This window comes from Cebidichthys violaceus, unplaced genomic scaffold (assembly GCF_023349555.1).
Source record: "Cebidichthys violaceus isolate CVI_PGR_0920_01 unplaced genomic scaffold, fCebVio1.0.p SCAF_17, whole genome shotgun sequence".
In the NCBI taxonomy this organism is placed as follows: Eukaryota; Metazoa; Chordata; class Actinopteri; order Perciformes; family Stichaeidae; genus Cebidichthys; species Cebidichthys violaceus.
Window position 1 is genome coordinate 10,959,022 of NW_027176340.1, and position 24,473 is coordinate 10,983,494.

The window sequence follows — 24,473 nt, forward strand, 5'->3', positions numbered from 1 at the left end:
ATGTATGATTTAATACATACCCTTCCTATTTGGAGTACTGAGTTTAGTCTGGAAGAAAATGCCTGATTCACATTCATAACTTATCTTTTGAATTCATGGATAATCAATGCCTACTGAGGGATGAAATGAGCTTCTTCAGATCCAGCAAGTCAAGCTCAAATCCAAATCTTTGCTCAGAATGGAAAGTGGAAGAGTCAGGGAGGATAAAAGGCCAGCATTATGAAAAACTGATGTGGCTAGCTACTTTTCTAGCTCTAGCTAACTTTAGTGTAAAAGTAAATGAGGTGCAACTTCTTGTACTTTGGATAAGTCAAACTCCATCATCGATTCTGTAACCTTGCAGCTATTGTAAGTGTTTAACTACTGAAACTTAAGGGATTCACTTAATTAAAACAAATGAAATAGCCATTCACAAACAACAATTTGTACCTGCAGGAGCAATATGAACTGAGGGAATCGCTGAATGGGCTTAACCATCAGGCCGTACAGAGTGATCCGGTCAACACTAGACACCTGCTTCTTCTGGAAACAGAAAGAGAGAAAATTAAATATTTATAGAACATGCAGTTCGAATAACATTCTTGCACAGAAAGACCATTGAGAGGAAACTATGCTATGCCTACTTTAAGAGGAGCTTGTCAGAATCCTCACTAAGCCTTGTGTAGGCGTGTGAGTGGGTGAATAAGGTATGTAAAACAGTGTCTGTTAGTCATATGAGAGTATTTAAGAGGAGCTTTTTTGAGGGTTGTATGTCTAATGTATTACTGTGGGCGTAGGTCAGAAGAAAATTGTTTCGGCGCAGTGTCAAGTCTGTGCCACGATGACACCATCAGTATAAAAAGGCAAATCACTGGGCACATTTAATAGCGGGTATGGTAGTAAAGGTCAGATAAGATCAACTGTGAGACAGAAATAAAAAAGAGAAAATTGTTGCTGAAATTTAAGAGATCTCGCATCATACTATACAGTGCAGTCGCTAACATAATCAGTTTTCTCTTAGCTTAAAGTATACTTATCGTTCCTTTGGGTTAGAAAACTTTTATTGCACTTTTAAGATGATACACGCTGATTAGAACAGGATATCTGTTTGACTTATACTTCATATTACAAAATTAATTTAATTGATATTGATACTCTGATATGAGACAAAAACAAGTCTGATTGTTATAGAAGTCTATGAGAAAATGAATCTACTTCTCACTTGATTTATTACCTCAGTAAACATTGTAAACATGAGTTTATGGACTCAATCTCTAGTTTAAGTCTTCTTCAATACAGCATGATGCTCATTTAGTAAATGATGGTCCCATTAGGTGTAAAATAGACCAAAAAGCAGGGTATGCTTTAGGGCAGGGCTACTTTGTGATGGACAGGTTGCCAGTGTTTTCAGTTTGTGAAAGATAATTGTAACTTTTTGGTTATCTAAAAATGTCTTATTCAGCATACGAATGTACTCAGCTCTCATGTCATTTCTGGTTGCAACAAACCAAGATGGCGACAACAAAAATGCAGAATTAGAGGTTTCAAACTAATGGGTGACATCAGAGTGACTTCGTCCACTTCTTATACACAGTCTATGGTGTTTTTCGAGCCCTTCATGTTGCAGTGGATCAAATGCAAACGTCTGAGTGTATCTAACGCTTCCAGTTTATTAAAATGAATGAACTTGTGAACTTTTTTTGGTCATAATGACATTCACATCAACATACCTTCAGTCACAGTCACATAGAGTATATCATCATATAGTGGCTATGATCAAAATATATTGATCAATAAACTTCACATCATTGATCAAGGTGGAGTATTTGGTCAAAAATATCCACCATTTTAGAAAGGTGATTTCTTCTTATTAATAAATTTGAGCATAGAATTGAAACCAATAACGAACATCTACATAGGGCATTAACTTGTCCTTGTTGGGAAAAGCTCACCGGATAGGATATGGATATACAGTATGCAATTAATCATGTGCAGTCTGCGAAGATTACAGATTGTGACCCTAGTAGTTAAGCACAGGTAGAAACCTTTGACAGGCTGTAAAGGCTCAGCCACTTGTTGAGTTCACTCATACTGTCATGTTCTAGCCCTCTATAGAGTACTGAGTAATGTGGCCGAACTAGTCACCCATGAAGTCAGCAATTTGTAGAGTGGCAGGATGCAAAGATTAGAGGGCTCCACCTGTGGGGAGCCACGTGGAACAGCTTGACTGCATTTACACAGAACTCAACACACAAAGACACATTCTCACTGGTCAATAGACTTAAAAATTGCCTATAAACTGCATAATAAAATCAATTTTAAGTTATTTTCATGCCCCCCTGAGGGAGATGGGTAAAAGAAAGGTTGTTAGTGTATTTTGCATCAGTTAACTTTGCATTGCTGTAAGTTGGTTTATAAAGCAGTCACAGCCCTTTGGTAGCCACTGTGCAAACACCGGACTAGCAAGACACCTTTTACACAATCACTAAAAGGAGACACAAGTGGTCAGCAGCCAGCCACACAACTATCACATCACAGTGGTGGGTAGGTAGGCAGTGATATCAAAGATGCAATTTTTATCTGCATGATCCAATGTTCAATAACTGGACAGACACATAATAACCAAGCAAAATCCTTACACCACACTTGAACAGGTCAAGATGTAAAAAGAGATGGGCTCTTTCCGGCTTCATGCGCTGTAGATAGTTGAGTAGTGCCGGTTAGAGAGGCAGTTGTGGGTGAGAGGAGTTTTAGGGAGAAACTCTCCATCTCTCTTTTGGAGGCAGTCATGTTCAGTCAAACCTGTCCAGCACAGACGGTGTATGAATCCATAACACCGCCTGAGATCATATCAATGCAGCAGTAGTTCAGCTGACTGAACTCTTAGGACATTACCTGGAATTTCTCAGTTGATAGAGATGTCTTGTCAGTAATAATCACCAATAGGAAAAAAAACTGCCAAACTGCCAAACCTGCCATTGGAGACTGGACCAACGGCAGGATAATTCTGACTGATATATTTCACCATTGTCTTTTTGAGATAGTGGTGATGGACTTATGCTTCACTACCAAGTAGAAGAAGTGGCCAGGAGACCCAGGGAGTGCAGTCTTTGCTTAACATATCAGGAACTACAAGCTGTCAATGTAGTCAATCCATGAAGGAAGTAAGGAAAAGCGGATGCAGCCAGCCAAAAGGCACCCAACAGCTTGGGGTTATTTGGGGAGGTGGAACTGACAACCACCAGGTGAGGTGGGGTCCTGTTGTATTATCTAGGCTCTGTGTGTAAATATGTCTGAGCCAAATTGATCAGAGTGGCCTGACTATCAGCTCTGATCTGGTGGTTTGTTATAATCATCGCAGGAGAATGACTGAGAGAGTGATCTGTGAAGTGCAGGGGAAATTACTGCTACTGTCTTTTTTCATGTTGTGTTGTGTTGTGTGTTGTGTTGGTGTTCTCTTGATTTGGGTCTGTTCAGGCTGATGGTTTTTGGATCGGGAATTATCATTCTCGGGTCAATTTGGACCTGGGTTGACTGTTCTCGGTGTCCTTTGTGCACTTCAGGTTTCCCACAGATCTATTTCAGGTTGAGTCCAATATTTTGGACACATGACTACCTCTGCTGTGAATCTCTTCCCTCCCACACCTCCTCCTCTAACATCCTCTGGAGAGTGAGCTGGAGTTTGCTACATTAGCAATGAAGGTTGAAATAAGAAAGTTGGCATCTCTGTCATGCCACCTGCTGTCTGTTGAGCTTCTGAGGCAAGTAACCTGCCGTCAAAACAACCACCGGCCCCCTGAACGCTGACAGTGGCATCCTCACAATGAGGATCAGCTGCACCTCTGCAGGTGGAGCGGCACCAAAAAGCACGAGGCAGAGAGGCAGTTTCCGTTAATGTCATGTTTTTCTTTCAGCTACTGAAGGAAAGGGAATTTTAGTACCATTCGAAAAGATTAGAGCTGACTGACTGAGCAGGCACTGCAAATTTAAGTGTGCTGCTCGGCAGAGTAGCGTGGTCAACCTTTATCCCATTAGTGGGCAAAACCTGTGCAAAATAGAGCAGGTTGTGACAAAACCGATTGGATTTGTTAGTGACTATTTATACTATATTTACGGACGCATGTAACCAACTATTACTGTACAAATTCCAATGCAGTAGACGCACATCTAATTGTGATACATGAATCAGAAACATTCTACTTTGGTCTGAAAAATGTAGTTCTGGCAAAGTCACCTACCATACAGAGTAGATTTACATGTGTTGCCAGGCAACCATATCAGCATTACCAGTATGCTTGAACAGTTGGAACGGTCCCTTATGCTAATTTTGAGTTAAAACCCTTGACCCCTACTTTTGATGTCAAGAAAAAGGGGAATGGACTGCACTGGATGTGTCATTGAACCTGTCAGGTGGACATTTCCCTCTATAGCTGATGGGAACTAGATTAAGCCCATTACACCTCCAGCAGGTTCAGTAATAAATCCTGCCACCCAAGCGCCAAACGCCTCCACGCCAGCTCTCACCACGGAACTGGATAATGCTACGCTACACTAAACGGCTTCTAATACTTCTAATAAACTAATGAGTTTTCTTTTGTTCTGTTTTGCCGTTTCACTATTATTTTTCAGTGTACAAAAGAAAACAAATGCTGCTTGGACAATAGCGAACATTTATCCAGAGAATGAAAATTGATTTGCTAACTTCTTTTATCAAAAACAACTGATTTACACTGAACTCACCTAGATGCTTCTCTGCAAAGCTCTCTGCAGCTCTCATATTACTTTTCTGCAAACTGTCTTCAAACAATGAATTTAATGATCCCTATGCATGTAAATCTGCCTAGCGTGCTTATGGTCATGTGCATGCAGTCAGTGCCTCCACAATATTTTAAAAACAGCATAATGAAGTCTGCTATTGATTCAGTGTTATTTTTTTTCGTCTGTGTCCAGCCGATTTATTATTTGGTTTGTCTTCACATTGCCGGTGAGAGCTGCAACAGTCGGTGAAAGGGACAGAGGAACCTTTCAACAGAAAGGAGAGGACACATGTTATCTGGAGGAACATGCAGGGCTGTCAGCTGTGGGATCTGGTTCTGTAAATCAGCATTACAGCTCAATGATCCAGGTCATACTCATGCATGAATGCTGAGCGCACAGGGAATTGTTAAACTCAGCATATTTAAATAATTCCTTGGCACTCTTCCTGCACCCTGCCATTATTTTTCCTCGCTCGTGATCTCTAATTAATATCTGAAACATTAAGTAAACAGTACAACAGATCTTGTCTGGTAGTGTAAAGTCGTCGAATCTCCAATTTCCATTTCACATTAACCACCAAATTAACAAAGTGTTGCAATGTCCTAGTATTTTTTGTGAATCAGCCTGTATGGCATTCATTCATTTGCAGATATCTGTACTATATCAAAAAAGCTTTTCAAGATATAGTAAAAAAAATTAAACATCCTAAAAATACATATATTGTCACATTCTGAGACTAATCATGTTATTATAACATTGATACAGGTCATTATCAGGATAATCTTGGACTCTTCCAGGGTTTCACTAGCACAGTGGGTTATAGAATGTTTCAATCTAATTGCCAACATCAGAGAAAACTGCATGGTAGAGAACACAATTTCGTAAAATCCATTTGAAACTGTACCATCCAATGTAAATATATGTAATCTACTTTGTGTATAAAACCACCTTTTTACAAACTGAATTATTTGTCTCTTTTGGAGACCTGAGCAAGTTATGTATTATTTAAGCCTTTAGCTTTGGGGCTTTGCTAGCTTCAGCATATGCTGAACACTACAACAAACAACACAACACAGCAGCAAACAAAGGAGACAAAACACAATTGGTTTACTTTGATTTTAAAATCAAGAAGAAAAAAAATACACATTAAAAACGTGTGCTCACAACTGAAGCTCACCTTTAGGAATTCCAGAAAAGCTGGTTTGGACATGCACGCCTTTTTAATCAAAGCCATGGCATTGGTGAAGTTGTTCACGTAATCACTGTAAACATCCAGCACCATGGATTTGGAAAACTGCAAAAACAGAAACAAGCATTTTTGTTTATCTGAATTAGTAACAACATCCCTACAATAAGCTGCTGTGTCTTTACACCAGCATCCACAAACGCAGCCGTGTAATTTCTTCTGACATCTTGAATGTTTGGCTAAATATCCAGTTTGCGGGGCAAACCGAGGATAATTTCAATGTAAAGCGAGGCAAGAAAATGGACATTTAAGTGTAGTGCTTTAAAAAAAAGTTGGTTTATTTACCCTCCCTGTTACCGCAACACCCTTCACGAGCCATTTAAGAGGTTGGGCAAGGAGGAATGAGGTGGCGGAGTGTGAGAGAGAGTGTGTGTCTGTTGTGCAGTAGACGTTTATTCCCTCTCCTCAATTAAACTCACACCATGCAGCTGATGGTGGCAGTTTGAGGAGGGGTGGGGAGTTAGCAAATCGCATGAAGGAACTAATCCTTTTTGTTTAGGATTCTGCCTCTCAGATACTCCTACAAGATATTACACGCAGGTATAGATACATTGGCACATAAAGAAGGGGCAGCTCAATGAGGAGCGCACGGTCTCAGCACTGTCCTTTTCCAATGTAGTCTCACTTGATGGTAGGTCTTCGGATATTATTGTTACAGCCCGATAATGGCCAGCAGAGGAGGAGAGGGACGAATCAGCCACTCTAATAGGCAAATAATGAGTGGACCTTATGGATGAGGATGCTGCAGATACTCACAACAGTAAAACTCACACTGAACACTATGGTTCTAGAGCCAAAATTTGTAAACACGTACCCCAGAGAGAGTTGGATGCAGAGGAGATATTCATCACAACTGTAATTGACTGCATGTTTGGGGTAAACTATCCCTGTTTGCTCATCCTAAAGCCTGTAGCTCATTATAACTCTGGTAGCAGTGATTGTGTGATACAGTTAGATAGAAATGCCAAGAAAAATTGTAGTTCCTTTACCCAGAATGCAAGGCTTTGATTGCATGTTAGAAAAGGATAAACAGAGAATGCACGCACGCACGCACGCACACACACACACACACACACACACACATACACACAGCAAATAGGCCTCCAGTTTGCATTTCTGTTACACAAACATGAAGATACGTACCAAAAAAATGCACATGCATGCACACTAACCGAGGCAACAAATAAGTCTCCGATTTTCTCACTGCTGTCCCACTCGGCCACACGGGACGCCAGCGCAATCTGAAACATGGAGTGGCACTGTGTGATCTCCCTCATTCGGTAAAATATGGGCCGGATCTTTCTTGGGCTCAAGATGCGTGGATCAGCCTCCATCAATGGTCTCTGGTATTCCTGATGAGATTGTGGGAGAAAATTGGGTTTTTATTGTTGTTGATGTACGTGTGTCGGGGCGGGTGCTGAAAATGAATCAGCAGTCCACCTTCCTTAAGACACAATGAGACACCTTTGTTGTTGAGTGACATTATTGCGTGTGCTACTTGGGGAGGTTTAGCTCTTTTGAAATCTTTCTTGTTATTCAGAGAGTCCTGCCGAGTGTCTCCAGACAAATTACATAAAAAAGCATGAAAGACCACAAGAAAAGAAAAATTAGACCTCGAGGGTTGTAACTGCATGTCATTATTGCCGTAAAATAGATCGCACAGTTCATGTTGTACTGCCTGTCCATGTTCCTTCTGTCAATGATTTTATTTGCGGCGATACAGTAAGACTTGCAAAGATGAAACAAAAATGACCTCCACCGTTGTTTGATTAGATTAATTTTTTGTGTTCAATAGTGTATTCATCTTCCACGTTTTTTTTGTGTACACAATATCTATGCTTCAGAAGTCATGTTTACTGGCTTCCACAAAGATTATTTTCCACAAGGAGCCTGTCAACTCCTTTCTTTCAGCCATGCTAACGTTCCCATGATTGCTGACTGAAGAATCAATCAACAATCTTTCACCATGTTGCATTTTGCATTTGTAACTCTGCGAGGAGCTGCTTTTTTTGCCATTATTATTCTGGCTTTTATGATTACTAGTCACCTTGAGTTCTGAACAAGTTTGCTAGTGGCAAATGCTGTTTTACGGGCGAATCCTTTGGAGTGATGTGCTTCCAGGCACCATGACTGCATTTCTTCATTTTCTTTGGTTTATAGGATATTTGTCTGCTACTCCTCAGATGCTGCTGAAAAGAAGAGATGCTTAACAGTGAAATATTTTGGCTTAAGGAAGCCATTGATTGCTGCTGATTTCATTTCAGTAGGTTCCTCGCTTTTTTCTGTGATGAGGAGATAACAAGTCTCTCATGAGACAAACGTGAGATAAAAGAAGAGAGGCTGAACCCCCATCCAGTCTCTCTCTCTCTCTCTCTCTCTCTCTCTCTCTCTCTCTCTCTCTCTCTCTCTCTCTCTCTCTCTCTCTCTCTCTCTCTCTCTCTCTCTCTCTCTCTCTCTCTCTCTCTCTCTCTCTCTCTCTCTCTCTCTCTCTCTCTCTCTCTCTCTCTCTCTCTCAGCATCAGACCAGCGCCACAGAAATGAGGAGGGCTGATTTATCAGGATTATTTATGCTGAGACACCACGGTAATTTGATGGATATCACCGCTTTTCTGTTCAGTGCAATTCATAATAGCTAAATTGTGAAGATATTGCATGTGGCAGAGGAGGGCAACATGGACTAAACAGCTCACCTGCAAGATTCTCCTGAGGGATTCCAGGTAGCTCCGCTCGCTCTGAATGATGGAGCCGAGGATATGGCGTCTGACAACCTGCGCAGACAACAGACCAGTCAGGAAATCGAGCACTAAGAGGACATGATGGGGCTGCAGTGTGCTGTATGCTTTCAGTTAAGCACAGCGTATGGTGACGGATTGCACTATAATCACACGCTTGTCATAGGAGGAGAAAGACTCAAAGAGAAGCAGGTCTGTTTGAACAAGGCCTGCATCGGAGTTCTGAATCATAGGATTTCCCGTGACATGAAGTCACGTTAAGTAGCTGTTATAAAACACATTGCTTTTCCAAATAGGATAAAGAGAACATAGCATATACAGGTGCTGGTCATATAATTAGAATATCATCAAAAAGTTGATTTATTTCACTAATTCCATTCAAAAAGTGAAACTTGTCTATTATATTCATTCATTACACACAGACTGATATATTTCAAATGTTTATTTCTTTTAATTTTGATGAAAATCCCAAATTCAGTATCTCAGAAAATTAGAATATTAATTAAGACCAATACAAAGAAAGGATTTTTAGAAATCTTGGCCAACTGAAAAGTATGAATATGAAAAGTATGAGCATGTACAGCACTCAATACTTAGTTGGGGCTTCTTTTGCCTGAATTACTGCAGCAATGCGGCGTGGCATGGAGTCGATCAGTCTGTGGCACTGCTCAGGTGTTATGAGAGCCCAGGTTGCTCTGATAGTGGCCTTCAGCTCTTCTGCATTGTTGGGTCAGGCATTTCGCATCATCCTCTTCACAATACCCCATAGATTTTCTATGGGGTTAAGGTCAGGCGAGTTTGCTAGCCAATTAAGAACAGGGATACCATGGTCCTTAAACCAGCTTCTGACGCTGTCTGTTGTTCAAGAGTGGCTTGACACAAGGAATGCGACAGCTGAAACCCATGTCCTGCATACGTCTGTGCGTAGTGGTTCTTGAAGCACTGACTCCAGCTGCAGTCCACTCTTTCTGAATCTCCCCCACATTTCTGAATCGGTTTTGTTTCACAATCCTCTCCAGGGTGCGGTTATCCCTATTGCTTGTACACTTTTTTCTACCACATCTTTTCCTTCCCTTCGCCTCTCTATTAATGTGCTTGGACACAGAGCTCTGTGAACAGCCACCCTCTTTTGCAATGACCTTTTGTGTCTTGCCTTCCTTGTGCAAGGTGTCAATGGTCGTCTTTTGGACAACTGTCAAGTCAGCAGTCCTCCCCATGATTGTGTAGCCTACAGAACTAGACTGAGAGACCATTTAAAGGCCTTTGCAGGTGTTTTGAGTTAATTAGCTGATTAGAGTGTGGCCAAGATTTCTAAAAATCCTTTCTTTGTATTGGTCTAAAGTAATATTCAAATTTTCTGAGATACTGAATTTGGGATTTTCCTTAGTTGTCAGTTATAATTATCAAAATTAAAAGAAATAAACATTTGAAATATATCAGTCTGTGTGTAATGAATGAATATAATAGACAAGTTTCACTTTTTGAATGGAATTAGTGAAATAAATCAACTTTTTGATGATATTCTAATTATATGACCAGCACCTGTATATGCAAGAATACTAAAATAACAATCGTCAAATTACAGTGCAGTCAGACAGCCTAGAGTGAGGCTGGGTACAGAATAGGTTCACATAAATTATGTTAGATGTTATGTACAGCACATGTTAATGCATATGTGGGTTACATTCAATCACAAAAGAATAAGAAGAAATGTCTAAAGCTAATATGCTTGCTCGTAGCATGTGTTACAATGAAGATAGCGATATTGAAAGCATTTTGTACACCGCTATATACTGCCTACTTGTGGTTTATAGAAAAAGCAACAATGGAAAACTGTTGCGCAATTCTCTATGTATATCTGCCCCTATCAAATAAATATAAAATCAAATGTATTGGCGGATTTTATTACTGTGTTTTATTGTATTATTGTTTGAATTACGACACCTTGGACCTTATCTTCTTCTAATACAGTTATCTTTATTAATATTATTATTAATATTATTAACATTTTATTATTATTGTTGTTATTATTATAAATTGTTGCAAAAACAGGCAGGTGCACCTGGTGGCTGGTCAGCCCCTCCGGCATGGGGCTCAACTGTGGAGGAGGATGCTTCACTTCTGACACAGCTACATCCAGGTATCCGGCATCATCCTCCTCCTCTGCAGATATTCAGACATAAAGAAGGAGAAACATACAGAAAGGTTAAAAAAGAGAAAGAGTGTGTATGTGTATGTGTATGTGTGTGTGCGCGCGGCACAATAAGACCGAGAGGGAAAAACAGAAAAGGCAGCTTTCAAATCTCACTGCAGCTGGAGACACATTGCGACCCACTAAGTTTATTACCTCGAAAATATGAAGAGATTTCTATAGTCTCTGAAAAAGAGAGCGAGAGAGCGAGAGAGAGTTATGGAGAAAGGAGTGAAAGAGAGAGAGAATGAGAAAGAGACAAAGAGGGCTTCGGGAAAAAAAATGAAAACTTTCAAAACAATACTGTATCTCTGTAGGAGTAAAAGAAGCACACATAAGTGTGTCTGCAAAAACATGATCCAACACATTCTCATCTCCGCATTGGCACAAAGACATTCGGCAGTCTCAAAAAAGAAAAAAATCCCCACTTCACCCGTAACCATAAAGACACGGAGACCAAAAGCTTCCACCATTCCAATTAAAGACTTTGGAATGATAACAGAGGATTGGTGGAAAAGAAATATAATGCCGTGCAGATTCCCCTCGATCAACACCTAAAAATAGCAGCACTGGCCTCTTTACCTCTTTATGATGGCTCGGAGATTTGTTTGAGGCGTGGGTCTGGTATCTATGGTTTATGGAGCTGCTCGATACTCCATTAATGGATGGTAATCTCTCTCTATTGTCAGGCAGGGGTTCCTATAACACAACCTATATTGCGCCGCATGAGTTCCTTTATCCATCTCTTACTCACACATCAAAAACTTTACTCGACCACATCGTCTGTCTTAAAACTGAGAAAGCCTGTCTGTTTTATTTATTATGGCTACAATCAGTGAGATCTTTCTTTTTCACGGCACTTTTATTTTCCCCCTGAAGGGATTTGTATAAAGAAAAAGTAGGGCTCTCTACACGATCTGGCTCGAACACTACTTTGTCTCTCCTTGCTTTGCACATAAGCAAAAAATTCAAAGAGTCAACTGTAAAAAGTTACGACCCAGAATTCATAACCAATACCCATTATTAAAAAATACCCTAACCCTAACCCTTTCATCCAAAAAAAAAAAAAGCCAGCTGGCCAACATTTGCAAACATTTCACACATTCTAAATTACCCAATTGATCTTTTCTCTGCAGGAAGGAAACTTTGCGCATGACGGCTATCTTGGTCTTTTCGAGCCCATCCTTTGTTCCGCTTCTCGCCGCCTTCATGAGCTGCTGAACCTGGTTGGAAGGAGCAGGCAGAAAAACAACGAAGGAGTTAGCGTTAGAGTACGAGGAGAGTGCAGCGCTGTGGAGACTGTAACCTAGGGTGCTCCCCTGGGGGGAGACGGAGAGAAGTGCCGCTCGCAGGGCTCATCGTGAATCTCACCATCTGCGACTCCCTGTGGGTCGCTGTGCAGCCTCTAATCAGAGAGCCTATGAGCATGTCGTCAAGAGATTATGGTAACAGAGAGAGCTCCACATCAGAGCCGCATCGCTCAGTGTGGGAGAATTCATTTGACCACAAACTCCACCCCGAGCTTCGCAGAGGCCCCCGGCAACCAGACTCTCCCAGACCAAGAATACACACAGGGTGGTAGTATTTTTAAATGATGCTACTTCAGGAAAGTGGGTCATTAATTTGGGGGAAAGTTGCACTGGTGTTTATGGAAGTAAATACGCAGAATATTATTTAATTATTCATGTGTCCCACAAATGCGTCTTGATGTTAAGCCAGGCAGGGAAAGAGAGAGAGACTGACAGAGAGTCTCAAAGCAAAGTCACAGTCCAAAGGAAAGCTTGGAAGGATGGTGCAGTGAGTCAGTTAAGCCTGTGAGTCAGCTGTGCATACAACGCAGCATATTTCAGCTCTGGGTCATCATCAATCCTTTTGACAAACATCTAGCAGAGTGATTGGGGCTCTGCGAAGAAACAGTGTGATATAGCTGTGTTTTTTTCGCTCGCTGCTGGAGATATACCTTGATGTCATAGTTGTGCTTGCCAGACAGCCTCATGGCCAGTTCGCGTTTGGTCCTGGCACACCGTTCCCTCAGGCGACACACATCAGGAGAGCGCTACAGGTGTTAGACAGGGACGGGCGGGGCGCGGAGGCAGGGCGCGTTTAGCCACGAAAGGCAAAGAGAGGAGGGAAAAAAGTAGGGGAGAGGGAATAGGAAAAGGGAAACGGAGGCAAAGTGATCAAAGCAAAACAAGCTACGCAACAATGGGCATTTAATCACAGGCATAGAGAGTGAAGGCTTGGAGCACTGCTTTGGTCAAAGGGGTTATGAGGCTAATGGACACTGATTTATAGAAGGATGGGCCATTTAGGCAGTTAAGGGCAATTATTAAAGAAGCATACTCTATCACAGCTTTCCCGGGCTCCTTGTGTTAAGCAGTAAACTGAACAAGAGAGAACTCCAGGTACACTTAGTGAAAATTAATCAGGCGAGACTAATTAAAAACAATGTGTTTTTTAAGCACGTGCTCGCCAAATTGCCCTAATAGTTGAGGTTTCTTCATTAATTGTTCAACCAGTGCAGCTGAATCCTTCCTTTTTGTTCAGTGGCCTGGGACAAGCATGCCAAGTGAACTGTGGGGGATTTTAACATCACACCTTCCTTCCTGTAATTACCTGAGCAACTTATTTTCTGTGCCAATACAACAACCTTACTTTCTTACCCTCTTTAGTCTCCCTCGTTTCTCAAAGCACGGATTTAACTCAGGATTTTCTCGGATTACAATGGAATCATATCTATCCATAAACACCTTCAATATGTAAAAATATGTTAGGTATAAATCTATACATTAATAATGATTCAACTCAGCAAAATAGTTTTCTATCATTATGACACCATATCTTCTCTATGCCTGCATAGGTGCACGCACTTTAACGGCTTGGCCAAGCGAAACGGAAACGCAGCACAATGTGAATGTGCACACAGTGCCATCATGTGGAAGACTGACACTGTGTGGCTGCGCTGCACAACACTGATGAGCAGCATCCTTGGCAGAGAAGAGGGGAGATCTGAAGCTTTTCAAACAGAAATGCTTCTTGTTTACTTTCATCCGACAATGAAAGTTTAAGGCCTAGACGGTCTGTTATACATTTTTCATGTTCTTTATAGTTTCCTTCCAGTTCTATCCATTAATAAAGACAACTGCAACAGAGGAGCAGGAGATGAAATATTCTCTTTGATTATTATTTAAGTGCTGCAAACTGGTCATGTGGAATAAACAGAGGCGGTGATTTGTGTGAGATAAACACACACTCGCTGACAATACCTTGCTCCGTGCCGGATGTTTGGTCTCGTTATCCGACTGTTCATCATAGCTTTCGAACTCACTGGAGCTCCATCTGTTGTCGGCGTCCGGAGGACAGCTGTCTCTCTGAACATCCTCATAGATCATATCTGCTAAACACACAAACGAAGCACACATCAGAGGCTCCACGTCAAGATTCATGATGGGACAGACGTCCCTAGACTCGCACGCGGTTCCGTCGCAGCTACTGACCTTCATCGGGAGTGAGGGGCCCCTCACTTGGAACATCATCGTAGATCACCTCTGGAGCCTCCACCGTCTGCGGTTCAGCTTGAGCCACACGTAGAGCTGGCAAAGAAAACCAGTTGCATCAAAGTAAACAAACACTGTTTTAAATAGGAAAAAAAGAGTGCTGCCTTCTATCTTTTATCTCCCTTTTCTGTTTGATAGTCGCACCTCCTGTTGCCAGATCAGTCTTTTACATTTCTCCCCCAAAATCGACGCACACAAAGACGTGCACGCACATCTCCAAACTATATTGCCTGAAGCCTTTTGGCGAAGTGGAATAGATAATAGACGCCATATCTTCTAGCCTCTGGTTAGGAATTTACACAGCCTTTCAATATTTACATACTTGTTGTATCATTTGCATTTAAAGGTCTTCTTCCTCAGGGAGATCTGACACATGGCTTGCGCGTGTTGCCATAATGCCTTTGTCCGTGACGCAATGTGATTGTATCCAGCTTGTTTGAGCTATTGACCCATTCCATCTCCACGCTCGGCAGGATTTGTCATTAACTGCTTTGAGAGTGTTTCAGCCTAATTTAGCTCAGTGAGCTTTATTGATTTGGTTTTAAACTGCGATTTGTCTGTAACACTTACTCCTAAGCCCCGAACAGCAACAATCACTGTTTTCAATTAATCTGATTGGAGATGTGTCTTCTGTCATGGAGTGTAGTCTGAAATTCAAAATAACCTTGGATACAATCCAGGAGATGAACAAAGAGCATCTGTTTTTCTGCAAAAGAGGATTAGCTACACAAATGTTCTTTATATATCGCTCACTTGCCTGCGTTTGTGCATTCAGAAAGGATTTAAAATAGAGAAGAATACCAGTGGATTTGGGCTATCAGCCTGACGACTATCAGCATATCTGCAAAGTGACTGGGCCTCTTGGGAACAGGGCTTGTTATTTCCAACCAGAAGTTCCACTGTGTGTTTTTTCTTACTTTTATTTAACTTTTCTCTTCAGCGGCACAGTGACATTTCAATAAACTCATCCGAGGTTCAAAATGGCACTGCAGGCAATCGAAAACAACACTGCCATTACGAACAAAAAAACTGCAAAGCATTTGCGATCAGTGTCAGATAATCACATCAAAATGTGCCGTGGCCACGTTCGAGGAGTGAAGGGACATGATTGCTTTGACTAACAGGAAATACTTAATTATTCATAATGATCCATATAAACTAGATTTCGTCAAACTGAAATGCAGTCTTTCTACACAATAAACTATTTTGCCCTCCACAGCAGGTTAATGCATATGCAAAAGAAATCCTGGAGTACCAGATTTAAAAGAACACAAACAGAGCATTGCAGTAGATTTCTCACTAAGATCAATACAAATCTTTGCTACTTTCTGTATCATAATTAGATATCTAGGAGAGAGGTTTCATATAATTGCATTATTCTGTTAGTTTAAATATACTGTACATGTTCAAAATGACAGCAGAGGCCTGTGTGAAAATACATCAGAAGAGTGGGACATAAAAAAAAAAAATGTTGCGCAGCATTGCAGGGCTCCTTTACATCTCTCATTTCTGAGCCACCTTCAAATAACGGCTGCACTGCTGACTGAGTCGAAATCCAAAAGCAATTTTCCCTCATGGAAATGGTTCTCTATTGATCCTCATCCTGAATTAATTGGATTCATGTCATGTCTGTGTTTAACTCAAATCATGCCGGAGAATATATGCGTTAATGTTGAGTGTGGTTGCGTATTTGTGCACACAGATGTGTCTATACGTGTGCGTGTGTGTGTGTGTGTGTGTGAAATCGATGAACCATAAGATGACTGTAGGCCGGTAATAAGGTGTTCTTGCCACCTTTGATCAAGGTCAAGAGATACAATTTGCAGCCCTAACAAAATAATGGTACACAATTTATATTGCCAGTGTCATTATGGCGTGGTGCGGAGTACTGTTTACGCAACTCTGGAGACCCAGGTGTTCTAACAGATCTATCCACGATGTGAACACTGTAATATAAAGGTGGAATGAGCCCGAATCCCAATGCAAGCTTAAATTTAATACCTTCAGTCTGAAATTGAACCCCTGATGTACAATATAAGGTGTGCTTCCCTGTAAATATGATTGTGTTCTGTACCATCAGCGGAGTCCTTGGTGTCAGAGCTTTCCTTGACGATTTCTTCTCTGTGGTGTCCTGATTCAGTCGCCGTCTCTACAGCTGGCGGCACCACTGGAAGCTCCTGGAGCTCCTCTCCCACACGAGGAGCTGAGGTTCTGGGCTCCGCCTCGGAGGCCCTGGAAGGTACCCAAATATGAACACACTCAAACTGACACCGAGGGCTATGTGCCTCATTAGGAGTTCACTTCGCTGAGAGGAAGGGGAGGCAGAGTGGCTGGAGGTGGGGGTCAGAGTAGTTCTTTGCTATCCAAGCATGCACATGCACACTCCCTAAAGTCTGACAGGACACATCTTGCCGTTGTCAAATTGTTGTGATATTTTTAGTAGGAACGGTATTTTTACACATGGACAGCTGTGGTTTGTTACCTCCAACCAGGAGGCTGTGCTTTATGTCCCTCTTGTTGGTCTGTTTATTTGATAGCTAGCAAAAAAGAAGTGTCCAATGAAATTTGGAGGAAATAAAGGACAAGAACAAGACTAGTAGCGAGTTCATTTAAACAAGCGGAAACTATTGACAGTGTGGATCCAAACATTTTCATGGAATTACTCAGTATTGTATCATAGGCTTTTTTTTTTTTTTTTTTACCTTTTAACAAATTTACACAAAAGTATCACTCAACTGAATGAAAATCATCCGGCACATGAAGTCCATGATTGCCTACTCTTTTGTATATTTAATGCAGCTGTGGAGTCAGATACAGGTTCATTTCAAAATGGATTTTTTTCTTTGTCACCAAATAACACATTTAGATGATTGTCTAGCATTGGCAGAGGCACGGTATGGGCTCTCCGAGTGCTTTCTTAATTTTTTATTTCATTCTTTATATGTAGCTTTTGGTCATGAAACTTCCACCCAGACAGGACCTTTAGTGGAACTGAAAATTGTTCAATGAAAAATATTCAGAATTACATTAATAAGCTGTGTCAATAATGACGGCTTCAGCTGTGGGATAAGTTGCTGATCTACTTATTCAGAATAACTTTTGTGAGGCCAGATGTGTAACATAATCACACCTACTGCTTATTGCTTGAGTTACTTCACTTGCCCCTGAGCACTGTCAAATCATTACCTGTCATGCCTGCGGCTTACCATAATCACCGCTGGCTTTTTGAATGAAAACATGCCCCGAACCAGCTATTAAAAACAGACTCCGGCATCACAGGGGAAAGACTTGTTTATACAGCTATCACATGGCCTGTGTTGATGCTGCCTGTGAGAGATGTCCTCCCCCACATGACTGATAATATGACAGGATCCAGCGTGTAGGAGTCTCATCTACACTAATTAAATCTGTCCCTTTGCTAAACACCTCAGCGACACTTCCAATGCCAGCAGCAGCTACTCAAGAGTGATGGGCAGAGACGAACAAGGCAGGCAAGAAAAAATTATGCCATAAATTTGGAGCTGTTGAGGCAGCAGCCTTGCAGACTCTTATTATACATTACAGCGGCAGTGGAAGAAGACTATCTATTCAACCATCTTGCAAAACATTATCTTTTCTTGTCGGGTGCAGCACCAGGTGAACAGTGTATTATGAGTCAGAAAGAGAGGAAAGCATGCCCAGAGCAGACAATGATAAAACAAATAACAGTAGGTAGTTTGTAGCATCTGTGTTACCAGACACACAATACTGACAAGTAAGAGTCACTACATGAGAGTGATTTAGATTGTGTCAACCACAAAAAAATGGTGTTGTTAAAAGCTATATCAGCAAACCCCAACAACTCAAGAATTTAAAAGTTATATGTAAATATAATGATGCATGAAAATAAATACACGTATAGCATTATAAACATTATTAGAACCGTAACAATTTATCAACAACGTATCACTTATTAAATGAATTGCAAACTATGTTAAAACATAAAAAATAGTCAAAATTCTTCTATATGTTTTGGTTTTTGCTCCTATATGACAGTAAACTGAATATCTTTGAGTTGTGCACAAAACAAGACATTTGAGAAAGTCTTGGGCTTTGGGAAATACAGATTTTTCACCATTTTCTGACATTTTATAGACCAATCAACTTCTCAATTAATTGATGAAATAATCACCACATTAATCGTTAGTTGCAGCCCTAAACATTATAAACCTTGTATAAATATAGCCCTAGGTCAGGTTGATTTCGTGCCATGCTCTCCCTGTAAGTAATGCCCTGTCGACATGTCATATTAGAGCTACTGATAGTAGGCATTTGGTTTTGCAGCAGTGTCAAGCTGCAAAAGACTGTAAAGCATTACTCTGCTGCATTCTCTATGATGCCGGGTCATTCATCTCAACCTAAAGAACAAAACTGATCCCCACCCACATGAAAACAAAGTAAAGAGCTATTTGTCAACACGTTTCTTACGATAAACTGATCTCTCATTGTTGAAATTGCTTGTGCGGAAAAAGACCGGAGCCAGAACAACAGCGATATACAGCGATATACAGACTGTATGCGTTCATGTAGGGCGTGAGTGATTTGAGCGGTGTAGCTATCGATCCAGGCATATCTTTGTGCACCCCCTCACAACTTATCTACGCCTATGAGCCCTAGTGAGTCATATAGCTCACAGAGAGAAGCAGGAATCATTTGTCAATGCAAATGACATAGCCTGGGGCAGAGCGCGGCTTAAAGGAGAAGCTGCCTGAATGCAAATCTCACACTTCCATCTGTTTCCATTCCCTTCAGCTACTGTGCCAGGACGGCGCTACCTGCAAGAGCTCCACCTGTTTGGCCCCCCTGGTCTCTCTCTCTCTCTCTCTCTCTCTCTCTCTCTCAGAGCTGTTCTTTATAACTTCACAAGCGTCGTGCTGACAATACCGATGGAGCTCTATTTGTCCTCAGGTCATAAATCTCTTCCGTAAACCACTGCCCACTCCCTCGCAGTAAACCATTCCCACAATGCACCCGGTGTTACCCCCTTAAGTTATTCTATACATGACAGACTCTTAATTAGATAGCTCTTGGAGTACTCGGTTCATGGCTTCTCATTATGATTTACTCTGTCTCTAACACTTTTACAGCATCACCCTTCTTTTGTTGCTTTCGCAGCCCGTCCAACTGAGGCGAGTACGAGGCGAGGGGGTCCGTGAAAAACAAATGTGTTCGGAGTTTTGTTTTTTCTTCACAACGGCAAAAGTCTTAAGTTCTGCAAGGCTGCAAACAAACAAACAAAAAAAGTAACTTTTTTACGGGAAAAAACAGTGAAGTTGAGTTACACTGTCTACGGTTAGAGCTCACATGCCACGTTGTCATGGTGTCCTTTGTGCTAATCTATTTCAGTGCTGGGGTTTCGGCGCAATGCATTTAATGAAAACTATCTGTCAAGGGGTAAAAAGTGAGAAGCCAACACTAGCATCAAACACCAGCAGTGCACATAAAACTCACAGGAGAGAAATGCTGCCTTGAGCTTAATAGCTGTAACGAGCTGATGTGCTGCCATTGCAGTGTTAAGAAAAATCCATATTTTCTGCAATAACAATCGCAAAGTAATTTTGGCAATATTATTCTAAAACTGCTGACATATCTGGTGGATGTGCTGACAGTCTTAACACCTTGATGGTGGAAAGTGCTATTGATAGCTCTTCTTTAAAAGGCAGACTATTGACTAAACCAAAGTGGAAATTTGCACTCAGCAGAAATCTCCCTGCATGAGAAATTGTCAAGACCTCACTGTGACTCAACTCTACTCCACACACACACACACACACACACACACACACACACACACACACACACACACACACACACACACACACACACACACACACACACACACTCACCCATCCACACACACACACACACACACACACACACACACACACTCACACACACACTCACCCATCCACACACACACACACACACACACACACACACACACACACACACACACACCTGTGCACAGATATAGGCTCTTCTTTTCAGCACAGGAAAGCCCACAGAAATCCAAAACCTGAAGAACACTATCAGTAGAGGTTTCTGAGCACACTTCCTACAGCACAAGCACAGATGGTGGGCCTCACGCCCCTGCATGGCTTCATCATGACGGCCAGAGAGGGATGATTCTGATGAGATCTGAACCAAAAAATAAGTCTTTATGGTTTGTTTTAGCTTTGAACATTTAGTTAAATCTCATAACTTTAAATAAGTAAAGAAAGTATGAAAAGAAGTGAAGAGTATTTTATAATTTCACCTGTCTCTGAATTACTTTAGTGTGGTTATTGCTATCTGGAGGTGCAAACAGTTTGGATGTTAATGTGCTTCCCCTTCATGAGGGTGGTATACGCTTTACAGATATAAACTTTATTTCAGTGTTTGTTTCATTTGTTTTATACTTCTTAAGGCATTAAATGTCTTTCAAATCCAGAGCCTTTGGAAGAGCTCCTCTGTCTATCAGCTCCAGGGCTGCTGTTCTGTAGGTGACTTTGGCTGCGGACCTCCCCATGGACCGGTGCAGGCAAAAAGAAAAGTTGCTTTCAACTAATCAATAAACTATCACATTATCATTTACTGTGCTAAGGCCGTGAAGCAAACTGTATTGTTGGAATGAAGGAACAACACTGTTTCTGTAAAGCCGGGTAGGTCTTTATTCACTGTTCATTAAAAAGCTAACGCAGCATGTGTAGACATTCAGTTTACCTTCTGTAGCTAGCGTAGCATAGAAGTGCTAACGCTAGTTAATGATGCACAAACGTACTCTGCTAATATTAGCTCCACAGGTTTTAGAAACTTATATTTCCTTCCAACCTTCCTTCCTCTGCAGGTAATGAGTATCACACTATTACATAATGTTTAACCATGACTAGCTCGAAAGTTGTCGGACCCTGGTCGGAGCTGGCCGATGCTACGCTTTGATCGGCCAGTCTGCGTTCCAGGGGCAGGACTTAGCGAAGGGTCAATTGTCCCCTGTCTAGACCGCAAGAGATCAAACTGAATGGCAAGTTCAAAGGTGGGTGTGGTCTAGCAAGGGCACCAGAAGTACGGGGGTAGAACGAAAAAACTTTGCGCCTCCAGCCCGATTGCGCGTCACAGCCGGTGTGATCCCATCGCAAGATGGCCTCTCGTAATCTAAGAAGCTATCTCTACCATCTCCATGCAGCTTGACTGCAGTTCACTGTATAACGCTGCATGTTGACTGTGTAAGGCTTCCTCTGATCAGAAACTGTCTGCCTGCTGTGTGTATACTTCCATTAATTGTTAGCTGTATTATCAGGGCTGCCAACTGTCATGCATTGACTGTGAGACTCACACATTAACACATTTTACACACTATCACGCCAAACGTCCATTTTCTCAAACAGAGAAAAGACTAATTTATAACTATAAATCAGCTATAATCAGCTGCTAAGGACTCGGTCAAAGCTGAAAAACTCAAAAGAGGAAGGAAGGGAAAAAAACAACGGGATGATTACCACAGCCTGCGTGGTGTTTTATTTATCATGTTATTCATGATGCTTCATGTTTCAGATGTCTATCCGGTCTGTCCTCCGATTCAGCAGCTGTCACAGAGCGTTTGATTTTATCTCTTTACCTCCACAAGTCAGTGGTTTCTACTGCTCTGTGCGCACAAGAGGACACCGCAGGCTTGTGAACCCAGTGGTGCGGCCAGATCGCAGTCAAGTGCGCCTTGCCAAGTTGTCGGGAGCGTGCCAAACAGACTTTTGGTTATTCCGTGGCCAGGCTCCCTCTTCGTACTTGGGCACAGGGTGGGATCAGAAAGATTATTATTCAAGCATTATAGGAGCTCTCTCTGTCAGGACACTGTTGATGTGCAAGAAACTGTGTAGAATAGTTAATCAAAACAACACGTTTGATGTGCACAGAAGCACGGAGGGGCTCTGTGGTTATGTACCAGTCTGATGCTGGTTGCACAAAACGTAACCAGCGGATCTGCCCTGCTTTATTGTGACTTAACAGTGCACAACATCACTCCAGTTAGAGACTGCAGATGGAACAGACACCTGCTGCCATCCGACGGCTGTAAAAAGAGTCTCCAGTACAAAGGAAAGGCCTTCAGTATATTATTGTCATGACAGAAAGAGCTTTATTCTGCCACACAGCCGAATGCAAAATCTCCCAGCTGAATAATAATAAAGCTTTTGATTATCAGTTTTAATGTTTCCATAAGTGGATGTAGGACTCTCATTCCTAAATTCCACAAGTTTTAGTCATTTCACCCATAAATAATTAAATATTCCATGAAGTTTGTTTAATTTTTTACGTGAAAAGGTTTAGAATTTTAAGGTATTCTCCTTCGGCTTTGCACCAGGTGGCAACCTCCGGTTCTGAAAAGTGAAGCCAATGCGGAAGTGTCTTAAACTTGCATTTCTACTGGCCATCAGGGGGCGACTCCTCTGGTTGTAAAAATAATTCCAATTGTATAGAAGTCTATGAGAAAATGATCTTACTTCTCACTCGATTTATTGCCTCAGTAAACATTGTAATTATTGTGTAATATATTATATTTATCATATTGTTCTTTTAGATTTAGATCTTGTTGATTCAGGAAACACACCGACCAATGACATGCATTGTAAATCATCTCACAAAATGCTACTCTGCCAATCATATATGTGTATTCCGATAATTAGCAAAGACGGGGAGAGAGACCCAACGGTCAGAGAAGTTATTTCACATGGCGTTCTCCAAAAAGAGAAAAGTGGACAACGAGACCAAAACCTTTAAACAAGAATGTGCAGACTCTTATCTCTTCATTCTTCCCATTGACAGTTCAAAACCAGTATGTCTCATACGTTCAGACAGTGACGATTATTAAAAGTGGCAATGTGAAGCGTCACTACGAGACAAAGCACAACTCTTTTTAGCAAATGTACCCACTCACATCCAAAATGAAAACACAGATAATAAACAATCTAAGAGCCAAATCAGAATCCTAACATAAAATGTTTAACTGTCCAACAATGATGTTAACAGAGAGGAATAGAGCTGAAACAAGTGGTTTTATAACCACAGATAAAGTCCCTGCACACACATTTCTCTTTAGAAGATGAGAAGAATATAATATTGTGGCTTTTTTCACTTCACACCTGAATGAACTGAATTTAAAGCTGCAGGACAATTCAGTTCATTTCATTCAAGTATTTTATCTTAAGATGTACATTTTTTTTAAGCTTATTTTTTTATCTATTTTTGTTATTTATCCAGTCCTCATTTTACTTGAAATGAGAGAAGAACATTAATTTATTATTTGAGTATTTATAATTTATAATTCATCCAGTTCAATTTGAAATCTGACAATAAATATTGTTGGGATATTATTCAATTGAACTTTCTTTACTTGACTTGACAGTCAGTTGTTGACTACATACAGACGGTAATACAATATATATGGCACTAAATCATAGCGCAAGTTAGACATTATTGTGATATTCCAGACCTTTGGGTTCTGTCTAACTGGACCTTGTTGAATTTGAATTGAATATCCCTGGTCTATATCGCTCATTTTAAGTGTTCTTCAATACAGTATGATGTTCATTTAGTAAATTATGGTCCTTTTAGAGTAAAATAGAACATAAAGCAAAGTATGCTTTTAGGACGTGGCTACCTTGTGATTGACAGATCGCTACCCTACCAGATCTGTATACGCCGTCTCCACATTAATTCTCGAAGTTTTAAAACGGCAGTCTACTAACCAATGGGTGACGGCACATGCCAATTCTTAGATATAGGTGTTTTCACTTTTTCTGGCTGATTAGACCTGTGCTCAGGTTGAAGGTAGGCCTGTGCTGGGAATTTTGTGAGGTATGCGAATGATAACAGTGTAATTTGTCCCACTCTAACTAGTGCAGCAGAGCTAACCAGACATGGGGGAGCTGCCGCTCACACTGTCCTGAGGCGAGGCCTCATCAGCCAAAACAATTCAAATCACCTGTGTGGGTGTACCGCCA

The 24,473-nt window shown here is 41.2% G+C and overlaps 1 protein-coding gene across 3 annotated transcripts in view; it reads right to left on the reverse strand.

The window, feature by feature from the left end:
• The window catches only part of arhgef10la (Rho guanine nucleotide exchange factor (GEF) 10-like a), a 148,443-nt gene that overhangs the window by 96,397 nt on the left and 27,573 nt on the right, over nt 1–24,473 (reverse strand). The window contains exons 4-13 of one of the 3 annotated variants that reach the window (XM_068712574.1): nt 16,538–16,695; nt 14,404–14,499; nt 14,173–14,300; nt 12,867–12,962; nt 12,021–12,129; nt 10,778–10,878; nt 8,674–8,751; nt 7,156–7,335; nt 5,915–6,031; nt 430–522 (exon numbers count right to left, since the gene is read on the reverse strand). In XM_068712574.1, coding sequence (XP_068568675.1) covers nt 430–522; nt 5,915–6,031; nt 7,156–7,335; nt 8,674–8,751; nt 10,778–10,878; nt 12,021–12,129; nt 12,867–12,962; nt 14,173–14,300; nt 14,404–14,499; nt 16,538–16,695 — 1,156 coding nt within the window. Of the gene's footprint in view, nt 1–429; nt 523–5,914; nt 6,032–7,155; nt 7,336–8,673; nt 8,752–10,777; nt 10,879–12,020; nt 12,130–12,866; nt 12,963–14,172; nt 14,304–14,403; nt 14,500–16,537; nt 16,696–24,473 lie in introns of all 3 variants that reach the window. The other 2 variants (XM_068712573.1, XM_068712576.1) reach the window with 2 other exon arrangements.